This window comes from Podarcis gaigeae (genome assembly GCF_964106915.1).
Source record: "Podarcis gaigeae genome assembly, chromosome: 5".
Taxonomy (NCBI): domain Eukaryota; kingdom Metazoa; phylum Chordata; class Lepidosauria; order Squamata; family Lacertidae; genus Podarcis; species Podarcis gaigeae.
Window position 1 is genome coordinate 15,582,642 of NC_139681.1, and position 15,932 is coordinate 15,598,573.

The 15,932-nt window shown below is 40.3% G+C and overlaps 2 protein-coding genes across 11 annotated transcripts in view; one reads left to right on the top strand and one right to left on the bottom strand.

Annotated features, from left to right (window-relative positions):
* The window catches only part of ANXA7 (annexin A7), a 30,505-nt gene extending 26,620 nt beyond the window's left edge, over positions 1-3,885 (top strand). Inside the window, exons 12-13 of the mRNA XM_083738443.1 lie at positions 601-713; positions 3,282-3,885. Coding sequence (XP_083594569.1) covers positions 601-713; positions 3,282-3,404 — 236 coding nt within the window. The 3' untranslated portion in view covers positions 3,405-3,885. The remainder of the gene's footprint in view (positions 1-600; positions 714-3,281) is intronic.
* A 4,017-nt stretch (positions 3,886-7,902) lies between these two features.
* Positions 7,903-15,932, bottom strand: part of PPP3CB (protein phosphatase 3 catalytic subunit beta) — a 33,374-nt gene continuing 25,344 nt past the window's right edge. For 5 of the 10 annotated variants that reach the window (XM_083738410.1, XM_083738406.1, XM_083738405.1 and 2 more), the window contains 3 exons: positions 15,832-15,929; positions 11,191-11,220; positions 7,903-9,466 (listed from right to left, as the gene is read on the bottom strand). In XM_083738410.1, the coding sequence (XP_083594536.1) occupies positions 9,288-9,466; positions 11,191-11,220; positions 15,832-15,929 (307 nt within the window). In that variant the 3' untranslated portion in view covers positions 7,903-9,287. The remainder of the gene's footprint in view (positions 9,467-11,190; positions 11,221-15,831; positions 15,930-15,932) is intronic. The other 5 variants (XR_014564039.1, XR_014564040.1, XM_083738408.1 and 2 more) reach the window with 1 other exon arrangement.

Consider the following 15,932-nt stretch of genomic DNA (forward strand, 5'->3'; position numbering starts at 1 on the left):
GTGATGTACAGTGGTACCTTGGTTGTCAAACTTAATCTGTTCTGGGAGTCCGTTCGACTCCCAAAATAGTTTGAAAACCAAGGTGTGGTTTCTGATTGGCTGCAGGAGGTTCCTGCACTCAAGTGGAAGCCGCGTCGGATGATTGGCTTCCAAAAGACATTCGCACATTTACTTCCGGGTTAGTGGCATTCAAGAGCCAATTTGTTCAACAACTAAGCTGTTCAAGAACCAAGGTACCACTGCTTCAGATTGCTGGTGGTGCAGTAATCCTTTCTCTCCACTAGAAGGTACACTCCCCAAAGAAAGCCCTCACTGGAGACTGGGCTTAGATGCACCACCCATTTCCTCCCTAGAACCAGTTAGGGCTGATCTAACAACATTTAAATCTAATTTACCTAGTTAAGGACATGATTGTTAATTTTATGCTTTTGGACTCTTGGTCTTTGTATAGTCTTTATGTTATAATATACTTGGAGGGGAATGCAATGACAACAAATACAATTTGGATTGAAGATTCTGGCAGGCTGATGCTGTTAGAATCTTGTGGCTTTGAGCTGTCAGTGTCAACTCCGAGTTGATCTTAATACTGTTTTATTGCAGTGCAATGTGCTCTGAACCGCCCAGCCTTTTTTGCAGAGAGGCTTTATCATTCCATGAAAGGAGCCGGCACAGATGACTCTACCTTGGTTCGAATTATAGTCACTCGCAGCGAGGTAAGAATTTATTATGTGTAAATTTTACCTACTATGCAATTAAAGGCCAGTTATTTAATCTTGTTTGTGTTCATTATACACACCATCTGGCCATACTTCCAAAGAGGTCAAATGGCTCCTTTATTAAAACGCAAATGCATACGGTCTTTTACTGTTCAGGCACAATGGAAGGTGACAGAAGCTGTAAGCACTTTTGACAAATGGATAGTTGAAACTTTTCTGGTATTAAAAGCAGCTTTCTTTATTAAACTTGTACAACCCAAGTGGCACATAGTATAGATTCAAGGCCATTAGCGGTGATGCCAGTTACCTGAGCTGGCCCAGATCTAGATGATAGAAAGCACTCTTCTTTTAGGTAGCAGACTCAGTGCCACATTGTTCCTGGCAGTGATAGTGGCCCCAACCTCAGTCTTCATTATTGAGTCATTGCTTTAGAGGCTTTCCAGGTAGAAAGACTGGCTATGAACATGAGGTGGGGTAGCTGCAGTTGCCAGGTTGGAGCAAGAATGAAAGCAATGTACTGTTTCATGTATTTATTTATTGTGTGTGATTGCTTTTGTCATGTTATTAGGCCTGGCAATACATCAATATCTTGCCCAGGACTGCTAGGAGGGGCAGACCGTGATGACAGCTTCATTCAATGGTATGGGTGAAACTGCCACCTCCTGAGTGAAGCTGCCATCCCATATGCCCTCATACTGGCAGAGGGAGAGACAAGCTGCATTGGCGAGGCACGATACAGCTTGTTCCTCCCTGTGCTTCTTTAAACGGCTTGGCTGAGCACGCCGCTGCCCTCGCCAAGCAGTTTTGCAGATCCCCTGACACCGCACAAGCCAGCAGTAGGGTGGGGGCTCTGTTAAAGTGCTTCCCAGCCCCACTCCTGCTTGCATGTGGGCAGGATTTTGGCTGGGGAAGGGCAGGCTCTGTCACACTTCTCCATTGAGGTGTGCACCCCTCAACAGAGACGTTTAAAGGAACCCCCACCTCTCCTGGCTCTGTTAGACTTCACCTGCTGAAGCAAGCCTATGTGCAGTTGCCTCAACTGCTGCCGCTTAGGGGGTTGGATGGGCTCAGCCAGGGGGTGCAGAGGCTGCGTGGATACAGTGGTTTTGCACCCCATGGCTTGAGGACCAGGCTCTGTGCACGTGGCTGCCTTTGTCTGCGAGGGTGGGCTGTCTGTTACCACCCCACAAGGAAAGTGGCGGATTGCCTACATAGGCAAGGGCAGTCAACGCACTGATGCCTGGTCCATCTTTGGGGGGGGGGGGTAAGTTTGCTGCCTCTTCCTCCCAGGGGAAAGAGGTACCACACCAGCAGAGAGCGCCTCCAAAAAGAGGTCTCTGCTGCTGGCACACCAGGGCTTGCTCAGTTGGGGGGTAGGAGCCTTCCCCATCCACCAGGCGTTGGGGTGAAAGCACCTCAGCTTCCACAGTGAGAGCTGAGGTTGGTTTCACCCCTTGCTGGTGAGACACCACAATGTTGAAAATGTACTGTATTTTTCGCTCTGTAGGACGCACTTTTTCCCCTCCAAAAATTAAGGGGAAATGTGTGTGCGTCCTATGGAGTGAATGCAGGCTCCTTGGCTTCAGTGATAGCAACACGAAGCCTCCAAAGCGCAGTGGGAGTGCTCCCTCCGTGCTCCGGAGGCTTCGCGTTGCTTTCGCTGAAGCCTGGAGAACGAGAGGGGTCGGTGCTCACTGACACCTCTTGCTCTCCAGGCTTCAGGGATAGCCGCCCAAAGTCTTTGGAGCGCAGTGCGAGTTCCCGCTGCGCTCCAAAGACTTCAGCCACGCACCTGCCTGGAAGCCGGAGGAGGTCTCCTTCTGTTCCTTCTCCAGCTTCGCTTGAAGGGGCGCTGCGCAGTTCTCCCTCTCTGCGCAGCGCCCCTTCAGCGATGCGCCTGCCCTGGCTTCTGCCTTAGCTGCGCACAGCCTTTCCGGGCAGGGGAAGCCTTCATCCCGCTGCCCTGAAGAGGACTGGCGCAGTTATCCCAGAAGCCAGAACAGCCACACAGTATCCCAGAAGCCAGATCTCTCTTGCTGTTCTGGCTTGTGGGATTCAAAATATTTTTTTTCTTGTTTTCCTCTCCCCCCCCCCCCCAAAACTAGGTGCATCTTATCATCTGGTGTGTCCTATAGAGTGAAAAATACAGTAACACTGCCCAGCCCTAGTTATTATTTGTATGCTATCTTTCCATAGTGAAAACCATGCCTTCAGGAAACGTGGCATACAAATAACATGAACTTCTCCCCCGATGTGGAAATGAAGGTTGCATTACACATCATCCACTGTACCAGAGAGTAGCATATATGCATTACTTACTTGTTCATAGAGAGCAGTACCTATGTCTTGAGTAGCTTTGTAACATGTTGCAGACTGTGTTTCTGGTGTCAAATTAATTCTTCCTCATCATCAAACTGGCACTGAAGTTTTAATGCCCAGTGTGGGTGAATGGGGCACAATCCATCTGGAATTTCAGTGGCACTAGACCTGCCTGTTGAGTTTAATGGGATTCATGAATTAAGTTGTGTCTTCTCTCAGTCGTCTGCTTTGTTTCTTTTGGCACAGATTGATCTTGTACAAATCAAACAGATGTTCACCCAGATGTATCAGAAGACTTTGGGCACAATGATACAAAGTGACACAAGTGGAGATTACAGGCGTCTGCTCTTGGCCCTTGTTGGTCAATAGACCACGCTGAAACAAAGAAAATGGAAAATGAGCTGCTTGGGCAAATGACTATCATTGCATATAAGAGCATAAGTTATCCTAGACAATGTAAACAAGTATGCTTCTAATGGATGGTTTATTTTGCACATATAATTGCCTTAATTTCGCACATCATGTACTTTACAATATAAAACAAGACACCTGCTGTCTGAGTTGTAGTGAAGTGTCTTTTTCTTGTTACTGTGTATACTCAATACATTAATATAAACCAATATCACTTATTTACAAATATTAAATAACCTTGGATTGTAGTTAATTCCTCAGAGTAGACTTAATGAACCACATTAGTAGCATACAACCCCTTATTCTTGTGAGCATTTCACACATACAAGAAAGAGTCCTTTCTACTTAGGAAATTTTTCCTATATGTACAAAGTTTGTAGCAGTTCAGAACATGCCGGGGTGGGGAGAAAAGGCTATAATAAAGTATCTTGGAATAATGCATGGCTGTCTTGCTGAAACCTTCAATAAATATGCAAAATAACAAAACAGTACTAGAAGCCATGCCAGAATTATCCCCGCTGGAACATTTTGCAAGACAATCACTCACACTACAAAGAGCTTATAACCCACCTACTCTCAGCAGTCAAGAACATCAACACTGGAGGGAGCTGTTAGGAGTGAACGTGGAGCACTGGTACCAAACTGTATGGGAAATAGCCTTACTAGAAAAGCTAACCAACAAACCAAAACTAGCACAGGGACAAATAAACAAAGATGCCTTCACCCCAGTGTGGTTCCCCTTTATTACACACACAGCCGAACAAGAACCCAGCGACAGCATGCGAATTGACATGGCTAACTTGAGCCAACAACCCTTCATGCACAAACAAAACTTACTGTAGCAACTTACTGTAGCCCCAATGAACACAAATGAATGAATAGAAAGGGAACCTATGCATGTGACAAAAACCTTGCACATACATTGTAAAAATGCAAGTTTACTACGCCCCACCTCTCTTCCCACAACCTTATACCGTATACAACATCGAATAGAACTGATCTGTTGAAAGGACTGTATGATGCAAAACAGAGATGTATGTACTTTTGTAACCCAAGAAAATCTTTAATAAAAACAATTTAAAAAAACAACTAAGAGCTGAAACCTGCAGCTCTTTGCACTGCAACACATTGTTGCAGTCTCATTTAGAAACCTGAAGTGCATAAAAGCCAGGGCTTTATCCTTCACCCTTCCAGTTTTCAAAGTATGCAAATACTAGCTACTGATAAAATGGAACAGCGATCCATTAAAAGGATTATGATTTAACTAGACCTTCAACCACTGTATGAAGTGACCAAAACCCTGTTCATATGGTAGTAATGTTACTCAAGAACCATTTCTCCAGAGTCTGATCCCATATTGCTACTGCGTGTTTGAGTGAGGCATCTAATTGGACTGTCAAAGTCCCTGTTACTTGCTAGTCATAGAAACATTTTCACTATTCAAGCACAGCGGTGCCAGCAGGACAGACTTTGGGAGTCCTCTTGGTTATTCTGCCCCAAGCAGAAAAGCTCTAGTTTAGCACATATTGAAGTGAAGTAATATATACCACCACTATCTACAGAGGAAGATCCCTGTATGCCCAAATTTAGGAATTTTATTACAAAACTTTTGACCTCTCCAGCACTCAGGTTTACGCATCCTGAATATATGAGGAAAGTTCAGTGGCATGAGGTATTTCATTTCATTTCATTTCAATTTCACTGTTCATTTGTATACCGCCTCTCTATATTAATATACACAAGGAGGCTTGCTAGCTGAAGAAACAACAAAACAGTGAAGATCACAAATGTACTAACAATGTGATTCAATACAAAAAAGACTCATCTGTATAATATGCAGTAAGCGTTTCCTAATCTGAGCTGAAACAGACACTAGTGATTTAGTCTGGCAGACTGATGACACCTCAGGGTTGAAACCTCAACCTACCTCCCAATTCCTATACATTTTTAAGCTGTACTACTAGCGTACCCCTGTAACATGAACAGACAAATCTGGGACTTGGAACTAACATTCTGCCTCTGACAGCCGTTCAGCTCAAAGGAAGTTGAAACTAATCACAAAGCTGGGTCATTTCCCAGCATTTTGTAGCTTGAGTGAACATGGAAAGCCCTTGCCACAATGTAGTAATGAGCATTGAATTAACAAACACCTATTCAACTAACACACAGTGCTAATGACAGCTTTAAAAGTTGAACATTTAGACTATCCAACAACTGTTTGCATTCTACCAGTACATCTAGGACTCAGTCCAGTTATGGCAGTGAGGAACCAGAGCACAGACTCTCATATAATTTTTAACAATAGAACCTTATAACCCAAAACTAAACCAGTTGTCTTCACTGAGAGAGAACCTCTGTGAAGGAGATGCTTGTGGAGCAGCAACCCAGGCCATGTTGACCCAGTGTTCTTCACAGTTAAGAGGCTAGTAATATTTAACTCCATCTACGTTTGAACGAGATGAAAAAAGCAATACAACAACAGTAAGCAGACAGAAATAGTTGCATTAGCAGGGGCAGAGAGTAAAGAGACCAAAAGTTTGCCTGCTTCAAGTTTAATAATATGTGAGGTTTTAATAGTAGGCTTGGTTCCAGACTTTGCTCCTGCTGGTGGGAACTACCCAGAACACAATGGTCCCACTGGAAGTAGTACAGCGGTGACATTTCCCAGCTTCCACTTCCCCTGCAGTCTCCAAAAACCTACTCTGAAAGACGGAGACACCTTCTGGATTAGTATGTGAAGGCTGCAGAGGGAATTGGAAACAGGCAAGTCACCTCCCTTATACCAGTGAGATCCTGCTGCTATATCAAAAGCCTCACTGACAGGAGCCCTTCCATGCAGGGAGGGTGAAATCTGGACAGATCCATCAGACTTATACCACAAATAGTATTTCCCAGCAGTTGGAATGAGTTCTAAATTGAGAAGATGCTTAACAAGCATTTGGAAATAATTATGTCTGTGCTCAGGGCTGTATAAGGACGTGAAGATGCTAAAAGACAGTGGCAGGGCTGTCCCTTGTTAGTTTATATTGCTCTGGCATCCTCAAGACATCAGGTCACAAACATTAAAAGGAACCAGTATTTTATGCCAAGAAAACAAAACCGCACTGTGCAGTTTTTTATCTTACTTCTGGGACAGCTGCTGTGCCTCAAGTAATGCACGTAAATAAGTCATTTGATGGACATCTCAAAGTATAAAATTAATATGGAATAAGTCTGTGGCCAAGTCACTCAGTCAACTCACAACAAATGCAGCTGAGTGGAACTGCATTTTCTTGCAGCTAAACATTTCAGATATTTAACCATTTAATCTCCCCAACCACAGACCCACCTCACAAGTTAAGAGACACTGCTGTTTCTCACCTCTTTAGTGAATGGCATAGCAGATTGGGAAAGGTGGAAGCTTCACATAAACCTGTGGGAAAAGTGGGAAAAACTCAGTATAGTCCCACATTATGTACCTGCATTCCGAGGACTCACCCACTTCATGTCTTCCCCACCCTTTATTGTGTAGCAGCATTGCTGTTAAATTGCATATATTGCATATTACCCCCCCCCTTTCAATATACAGTGGAACCTCGGTTTTTGAGCGCATCAGAAGCTGAATGGCTTCTGGGGCATGTTTCTCGGTTTTCTCAATGGGATTTGCTGACCGCCCATTGAGCCTCGGTTGTCGAACAGTCTTCCAGAACGGATTACATTTGACAACCGAGGTTCCACTGTATTTCATACACATTTATGATTGTATACGTGAGACACTGGAAAGTGGACATTCTTTGCTGCTTTTGTATTGTACCTGCGGGCTTACCTTTCTTTCTTTCATTTATATTCCACTTTTCCACTAAGGTCCTCGGGGTGGCGTACATGGCTCTCCCTCTCCCCGTTTAACCTCACAACCACTTTGCGACATAGGTCATGGGAGGTCACCTGTGATAGGGATGGAGGAGGCTGGGAACGCTGGGCACAAATATGGCTGTTACTTTTCAATATTTTTTTTAAAAAATCAATAAAAATAAACTTTGGTATTTAACAACAACACCCCACCCCAAATTACACACATCGTTAATAAACAGAGCTGTTAACTCTACGTTGTCCATACATGCAAAACCATCACTGACTTTCAAATGAAATGTTCCTTTGCCATTTTAGTTAGCTGTGCTTGAGATCTAATCACCATATAATAGTCTCATTAAGTACAGCATTGCTCTACATCCAAGTAACTATATGAGGAAGGATTGTAGGAATGAGCACACCAGCTCTGCCCCTGTCACCTTCCTCAAGTTGGAACAAACTTCTGAAATAGGGAGGCTTCCTTAACTCGGGGAGTTCAAAGATTCTAAAATGTGCTGGGAACCTCCCCATTCCAGATATTTGCCCCCAGGAGATCAACTAGAATGGTTGGTTGGTTGTGTTGTGTTCCTCATTACGCAAACAAAAACAGAAGCAAACCAATCCGAGCTGAGGGCCATGCACAAACTTTATTGTGCGCTTCTTATTATAAAATACTTGAATGGTTTAAAACATGCATCAAATAGCCAACTTAGGGCCACACACAAGTTCCACTTTGTGGCAAACAAACTGCAGGTGAAATCCATTGCCGTAAGATTCCAACAGCTTCCCACAGAATAAGAAAGGTAGGTAACAAAATGTTGAGAGAATTTAACTACAGTTCATCATTCATTAGATCAACACATGGTTTGATTTTATTTTAACTGAACAGTCCAGCTATCAAAAACATAACATGCATCTTGATTTTATATCTTCACTAATATCTTAATATGTCCAGAGTAATTATGCATTGTATGGCCAAAAGTTCAAAACAAAAACAAAAACAACCAAACAGAATTAAAAGAACACACTTGCAGCCACTCAGCCCAACAATTATTAACTATTTAAGCAACTTTAATACAATAAACTAAAAATACCCATAACAGCTGTGCTGCATAACCTATAGGATGTTTTCTCCTGTACACCCTAGGTCTATATATTAAATATCTGCAAAATTAAAACATGCATACAGAAAATACAAAGCCAAGCTTTACAGATCTGATATGAATCAAATTTACTTGAAACGTAATGTACAAAGTACCTTAATTTTAAACTTTTTTTTTTTTTACTGTTAATAGTTCTTTTAACATTCAAGTGTGGGGAAAGTCTCAAAAAGTTGGGCAAAAAAGTTTCTAAATTAAAATATTTTTCAAAAGCTATGGTTCAAGTAATAAACATTTTTATATAGAAATCTTCTGATAAGTTTTAACTAAAAATAATATGTTGAACATTATACAGAATTAGCAACAGGAGTATACCCAAGACCAGAAATTTACATAATTACTAAGATTTTTGGCATTTCTTCCTCACTTATTTAAAACACAGACATGTCTGCAGCCTCAGATTTATATTTTAAGACCACTGTAAAACTATCATTTAAAGACAGTTCATAAGACCATTAAATAAATACGGATGCATTAGAACGTCCGATTTAAAAACAAAAGAAAACCACCTCACAAACCCACCACCTAGCTCTACAATCCCATTCTGTAAACATAAAAAGTGTTGACAATGATAAAAAAGTAACATGCTAAGTCTATAGTGATAACAGCAGAAGCTTGTCCCTGGATCTCTCTCCACAAGTGAGTTCCAAATATAAACTGTTAATATTCATGCTGTCACTTTTAGAAGAGTGGCTGTCATCTCCGAAGCATCATGGCTTCTCTTCGGTAAGATCAAGTTGTGATTTCGCTCCGGGTAAAGCGTGGGGTCTGCATCTCCCTGGGATGTTTTGGCTACTGTCTTTTCAAGAAGCAGTCCTCAACAAATTGTTACGTAAGTAAGCAGACGCGACGGTCACTGTGCATTGTTGTTGCCAGCACCATTGTTTCCGTTGGCATTTGTTGCATTCACAGAATTAATACCACCCTGAAGAAGAGCATCTTTCCTTGGCGGCATTCGCTCATTGATCCTATCCAGTCCTTTTGCCTCTTCAAAACTGCAGATTTTATGTTGTGGAGAGAATCCTCGTATTGCTTAACAAAATGCAAATTAGACATGTCAGTAATGGGGAAAAGCTCTGCGTATTCTTAGTAACTTCTAAGAAATAATATCAAAATGTAAAAAAAAGGGGGGTGAGACACCCACAAAACCAGTAAGTTAGATTAAATGTGATTTTATGTATTTACACTTCTCTTAGAAAAAGTGAGCAGAGGTGTACAGCCTCTCTGACTTTTCTTCTTCACTATATCATACCAATTTTTGCTTAAGGCCGCTAGGGATTCCAAACATTACTTATGAGAACACAAAAACTAAAGTTGGCAGCAATGCAAGATATGACTGTGAATACCTAGGCTAAACATGTGAGAATAACCACAACAGCCTTGGAAGCCACCTTAAAATAAGGACAGTACCTAGACTTCAAGAGATCACCTTACACATCAGGCAGGAGCCCATTTTATTTTGATCACTGATAATAAGACAATTTTTCAGTTTTGAAGAATAATGACATGTGCACACACTGCTATAGAAACTAGAGTTCTGTACAATGGTGCCAAGCATCTTACTCCATTTCCCACCACCAAGACAACCCCACCCTGCAAATGTAACTAATCATCAATAGTGATGTATAAATATGGTGTTTGAACTGTTAGGGAGCTTGCTGGCCCGGCAAGTTCCTCTGAAGATTTTTAAGGAGATGCTGAGCCACTAACAAGTATAGTCCAAGTCTTCAGACTTGGCACACATTTAAAAAGCAGCATATGCACCAGCCTTACAGATTAGTCTGCAAACGTGATTAGACCACAGATTTGCTTGGTACCAGTAGCTCATTTGTGCACATATACATACTTTGTCGCTTATAGTAAAGCAATGGCCTGACAAAGATGGGATATAAAAGTCGTCATGGATAGTGGCTATTAAGGCTAGGATCCAAAGACTTCAGGAACCTTTACCCACACCACCCAAGCAACTGAACAGAGTTGCCAAAGCAGTGACATGGAATGAAAGGTTGCTGTTCCAAAATAAAAAGTGTCTCTGGAAATAAGGCAAGCCCTTGGCCATGTCTAAATTATTATTCGGCTCACATCCAAAGATAACATTTTCTACTTTGCCAGCTTCCTGGCACTTAATGTTCAGAAATGAACACTACACATTATAAAGACACCTTTGTAAAACTAAATCTTGCACTACCAGATGGGTTATGAGAAAGAAACGAAAAGACACAGACTTCAATCCAGAAAACCATATGGGAAGATATCTGCGCACAGTGGAAGAGAGGAGGGATGCATTATTCTATGGCACCAGAAACTACTTTTGAAACTCCGGGCTATGATGTATTGTTGAGAAGTTACATACAAAATATTTGGGGGGGGGGGGGACGACAACTAGCAAATATGAAAAGCTCAATTTGAGTGCTCAAGCCATGCATATACTTAAAAGTGGCCTGCTGGATTGGAGACAACATTTAAAATCCATTATCACCAGAGGAAGTATGTCAACTAAAAGAGGGGACATAAACATAGCATGCTATTATGCTAACGAAAGAAAACACATCCTTATTCCACAGTCAGAAAAGGCAAATCACCCCAAAAGCGAAAGGGAACAATCATCATCAAGACAAGACAAAATGCTACGGATAACAACAAATGAATCAGTGTATTGATTCATCTCTGGTTGTGCAAGTTGAAAGAGCAGAACAGACTTTTAAATCCCTCCCAGACCCCAATCCCTGCCATGAGCAAAGACACTGAGACCATACCTTTTTCAGCCTCAATTGCCTCTACTGTGGCTGTACAGAAGTGAGTAGATGCATGCAAAATGAATGAGAAAGATGAAGAGTGTAATATCACATAGCAGAAAAAAATATGATTAATATTATACTAGCTGAAGGTTGATTTGAAAATAAAAAACTCCTTGCTTTTTTGGCTTTGATACTACCATTTATTTATTTTTAAAGAAACCACAGGTTAATATGAGTTCCCAACAACATGGAAAGGGCTGAAAGGGACCGTTTGTAATGTTTCGGGAGGACTTTCTTCATTAGTCCACAATACCAACATGCAATAAAATATCAAGTATTTTATTCCTGAGCCAAACACAAGAATTTAAGAAAGGAACGTTTCTTATCATCATCATGAGTAACTGCTGCTTTACATACAATGATGATGATATTTTTTAAAAAATGTAACCAGTTGCCATGCAAACTAAGAAGACGAAAGTCTGCATGTTTGTAGGTGAGCTGCAGTTAATAACGGGAATCCCCAGATTTTAAAAACGGATGTGAACCCCCTACTGTTTAAAGTAGCTATGAAAAAAATAAAACTTTGGATATTCTTCTGCACATTTTCTAATATGCTTATGAACAGACTAACACTATTTCGCATAGGAATGTAAAGACCCTTCACTGATAGCCAAGGTAAAACAAACTGATGATCACGTCATCAAGAATGAACTGTTTTTCTTTGTAATTTCCTTTGGAGAGATGAAATATTCAAACATCTCTGTGTACCCACCATGACAACTGAAAAAGCAGTGACCCATGCCATTAGCTCAGTAAGATCTTAGAGGACAAATACCTGTTCTATAAAGCAATGATCTCTTATTACCATCAAAAAAGTTCCTCTTCTGCGTTTACCATCAGTAGGGTAGGATTAAGAAATAGGTGGGAACAAAATTTACAAATGAATATAGAGGAGTGAAAACGGGAGGAGTTATGGGCAACAAGGTCTTTCAGATCAATATTGTGTTTATAGAATTACCTACAAACTCACCCACAATGAAACCATTGATAAAGACGCTGAAGCCAACCTATAATTCTCAAGTTTTAGATTGTCAGTTTGTCATTTAAGTGCAGAACTGCATTCTTTGAAATACGACCAAACATTTGTTTTGGCATATATTGTTAGAAGTTACAGTGATAAAGCTTTGCTTCAAAATGTGTTTTATGTGCATTAAACCTCCCCCCCAAACACTGTTGTATTTTTTAATCAGGGTTTTTTTTGGAGGGGGGGTTAGAAACCTCCCAAGATATTGCAGGAACAGATGTAGAAACTAATTTCACTTCTTTCAGGAATAACCAAACTCAAGTCCCAAGTGACTCTAATAAAACTCTCCTTTAACACAAAAGCCCACTTCAAATTTCTTAAGAAACCCGCTTGAGTCTCAAAAGCAGCTTGCCATGCTCCTGGATCTGGAAATGGGACTGAAAAAACACTACTGAGTTTAGATGCAACAATAGACTACAGTTTATTATTGTGGGAATAAACCTAGGCAGGCGGTGGGCTTCTTTGTCCTATAGGATTGGCTGTGAAGAAACATCAGAAGCTTCTGCTTCTGTTTTTGACTAGCTGCAGTTTCATGTTACGTTTGAAACTGGATAAACTGCAGTTGGTGCTAACTGTGGTTTACTGAAACAAGCCAATTTCAAACTGTGGTTTCTGAACAGTTCAGGTGAAATGTTATCCCTAAACTGTGGTTAATTGACAACTGAAGCTGAAGATTCCAATCTCCTCCTTGTGGCTGTTGTAAACGTGGCAGAGAAGAGCACATGGTTGACTAGGCTCCTTCTTGCAATGGGAAAACAGTTTATCGTTCTGTGTGGACATAGCAAGAGGGCCACAGCATTAGTTTGTAGGCAAAGCCTGGAGTGTTCTTATTGGGCACTATTCAAACTTAGAGACAATATCATATATTTTTTCTGAATCCCATTGCACCACAACCCAGGCCACTGAAAACCAGTGACATAAAGGTTGCTGTCTTTTAAAAATAATTCAGTCTAGTCAAGGAAGACAGGGAAACATTTGCCTTTTTCTTCAAGTAATTTTTCCTCCTATGACAAGCAATACAGCAGCAGCAACAGTGCACTTATCAGGGTGCTGGTTTGGAAATGCAGTTACTACCTCACAGAGTTCACCTTCAACCATCTTACTACTTACTACGAGACCAGTCCATCTACAAGTGTGTAAGATGGTTAAATCCTAGACTACAACAACAGTGCAAAGGGAGGTGATTGTGGGATGCAAGAACACACACATACCAGCACAATCAGAGATACCATTTTAAGCATTTAATTCCAACCAAACATGATGAAATTACTTAACTTGCATCAGTTCTGGCACAAACTAAATTAGTGAGCTGAATTAGCTTCTCTGAAATGCTAATCATTTATCTGGCAGGGTTTTTTCCCCCTCTAGCAAAAGAGATACCAAAACTCAAATATCTCGATGTAGTATTTCATTTGTACCTCATAGTTCTGAAAGATTACCTGAATTAAAGAATGGAAATGTCAGGCTATTAAGGGCTGGATGCCCACTCCCAACAGCTTCACCCATAAGATGCAGCTGCTTTTACAAAAAAATAAAATATAGGATAAAAGCAATGGTGCTCAATCAAATCTTTCATCACAAGAAGCTATTTGATTTATATTGCTACTACATTAATTTTAATGTAGACAACACTATGGCATTACTCCTTTGGAAAACAAAATGACTCCTGAATGCCAGTTTTCTATTTGTCCAATTTACTATAACGTTTCATTGTTGTAAGTGATGAAAGATTTGTGTTACAACTTTCCATTAAACATTAGAAACGTCTAACTTGCAACAGGAATCATCTGGTTTACCCTATCAACAACAGTAGAAATTGTGTGAGCACCTTAAAAATCTACTGAATTCACAACATTTCTGTTAAACTGTTGCCATTTGAGGCTCCTAAAGGAGTAAAGTTAGTTAAAATTCTAAGTTGTGGTCATGCTGAAATTAAAATTTTTGATTGATGTTATATGTCAGGTCCACTCGTCTTGTTTTAAAACAAACATGAGACAACATTATCAAGTCCGATCAAATGCGTATGTTCCAATTCTCTACAGCTTACATAGTGCTGAGAAAACTACAATATGCAAGCTGGGTAGTGAATATACACACTGAAAGTAACATTTAGAGGGGGAAATCTGATGATACAAGGAACATACACACCATTTGCTATTACAGACATTCACAGATCACATACATACATACATATATAAGGACTTATGAAAAGTGAACTTGGAGACATTATATGCTCCAAGAGGATAATGATAGTAAATAAAACAGTTTAAATAATATTAAAAGGTGTTAACTCAAACAAAAATTATTTTAGACACAGTAACAAAAAAGTTTCACAAATTTACATTTAAATGTTGAATTTTGATTACATTAGGTGGCAAAAATATTTTTTTTTGACAGACAAGAAAAAACGTGCTGTAAAACTGAACTCAGATATTACAGAAATATCGAAACAGAAAACTAAAATGTTTTCTGTTAATAAAGCTCAGGAATGTTATGACGCCCACTTTCTTTCTTGACATCCATTACAAAAAAATGAACTATATAGTCAGAAGAAATTAAAAAAAGAATCTCACAATATTCTTCTGGCAACAACTAATCCATCAACTTTTATAAAGTATTCAATGAGCCAGATTACAGGTGTATTTTCTTTTTATTTTCATGCAAAAAATATAAGCACACTTAAACACCCTTTGAGTCTGACTTATTTACAAGGTTTTCATTTAGCCCCTTTATTCTCTCAATTGGATTCTATAACAGCTATTGCTTATTTTTCAGTTACATTAGCCATCAGAATGCATCGGGTGCAGAGTCAAATGCAGCCAACCTCAAAAATAAGGTGCTATGAAGTTGTTTGTACATCAAGAGACAGACAAGTGTCTGAGATAGTGATTTAATTTTTTTACACACTTATACAGACATACAGCGATATCTAGAGAAAGACAGACAGATCTAAAAAAAGCAGCTACATCTGCAGAGGAAGGAAATAGCAACTTACAAGGACAATTCAGGGAAGTCAAGTAGTATTACACAGAACATTTGACAAACAACATGAAGGAACAAACTTTGGCATCAATCACCAGGGTACGAAACAAAGCACATTTTCCATCCGTGGAATGCAAAATTGAGCTTGGAAATTTGTGGCTATCAATACTAAAAGGCAACTGGCATTTACTAAACAGATTAACGTCTGTAATAAAACTGTAGGAATAAAGAATAAGGCCATATTCAATATCTAATGAAATAATGATGTCTCTTTAATTTTCTGACCTACCCTGCCAATCTTTTCCCAGTTCATAAATAATCTTGCTATCTGAAATGCTCTATCAAGAAAAGCTCAAAAACAGACAAAGATTAGCACAGCGTGACTAATACTGCTTGCTTTTTGTTTAATACCCTGGTTAAATACTGGTTTTACATTGCCTGATTAATACATAAAGTTATGCTTTATCATCAGCCGCTAAGACAAGAACTGAAAAGCATAAGGAATTCCCTGCATGCACTGTGTGTGGTGTTAGCGAAAGAGTGAGATGTGCCCCATTCCATCTGAGGCACAGCAAGTTGCATAACATCATTACCACTTTGCAAGGTCTGGCGTCCTCCAGCCAATACTCCACTAGGTAACATTCCAGTGGGAGTCAAACCCTTGAGTGTCAGTACACTTTCACTCTCTTCCCTG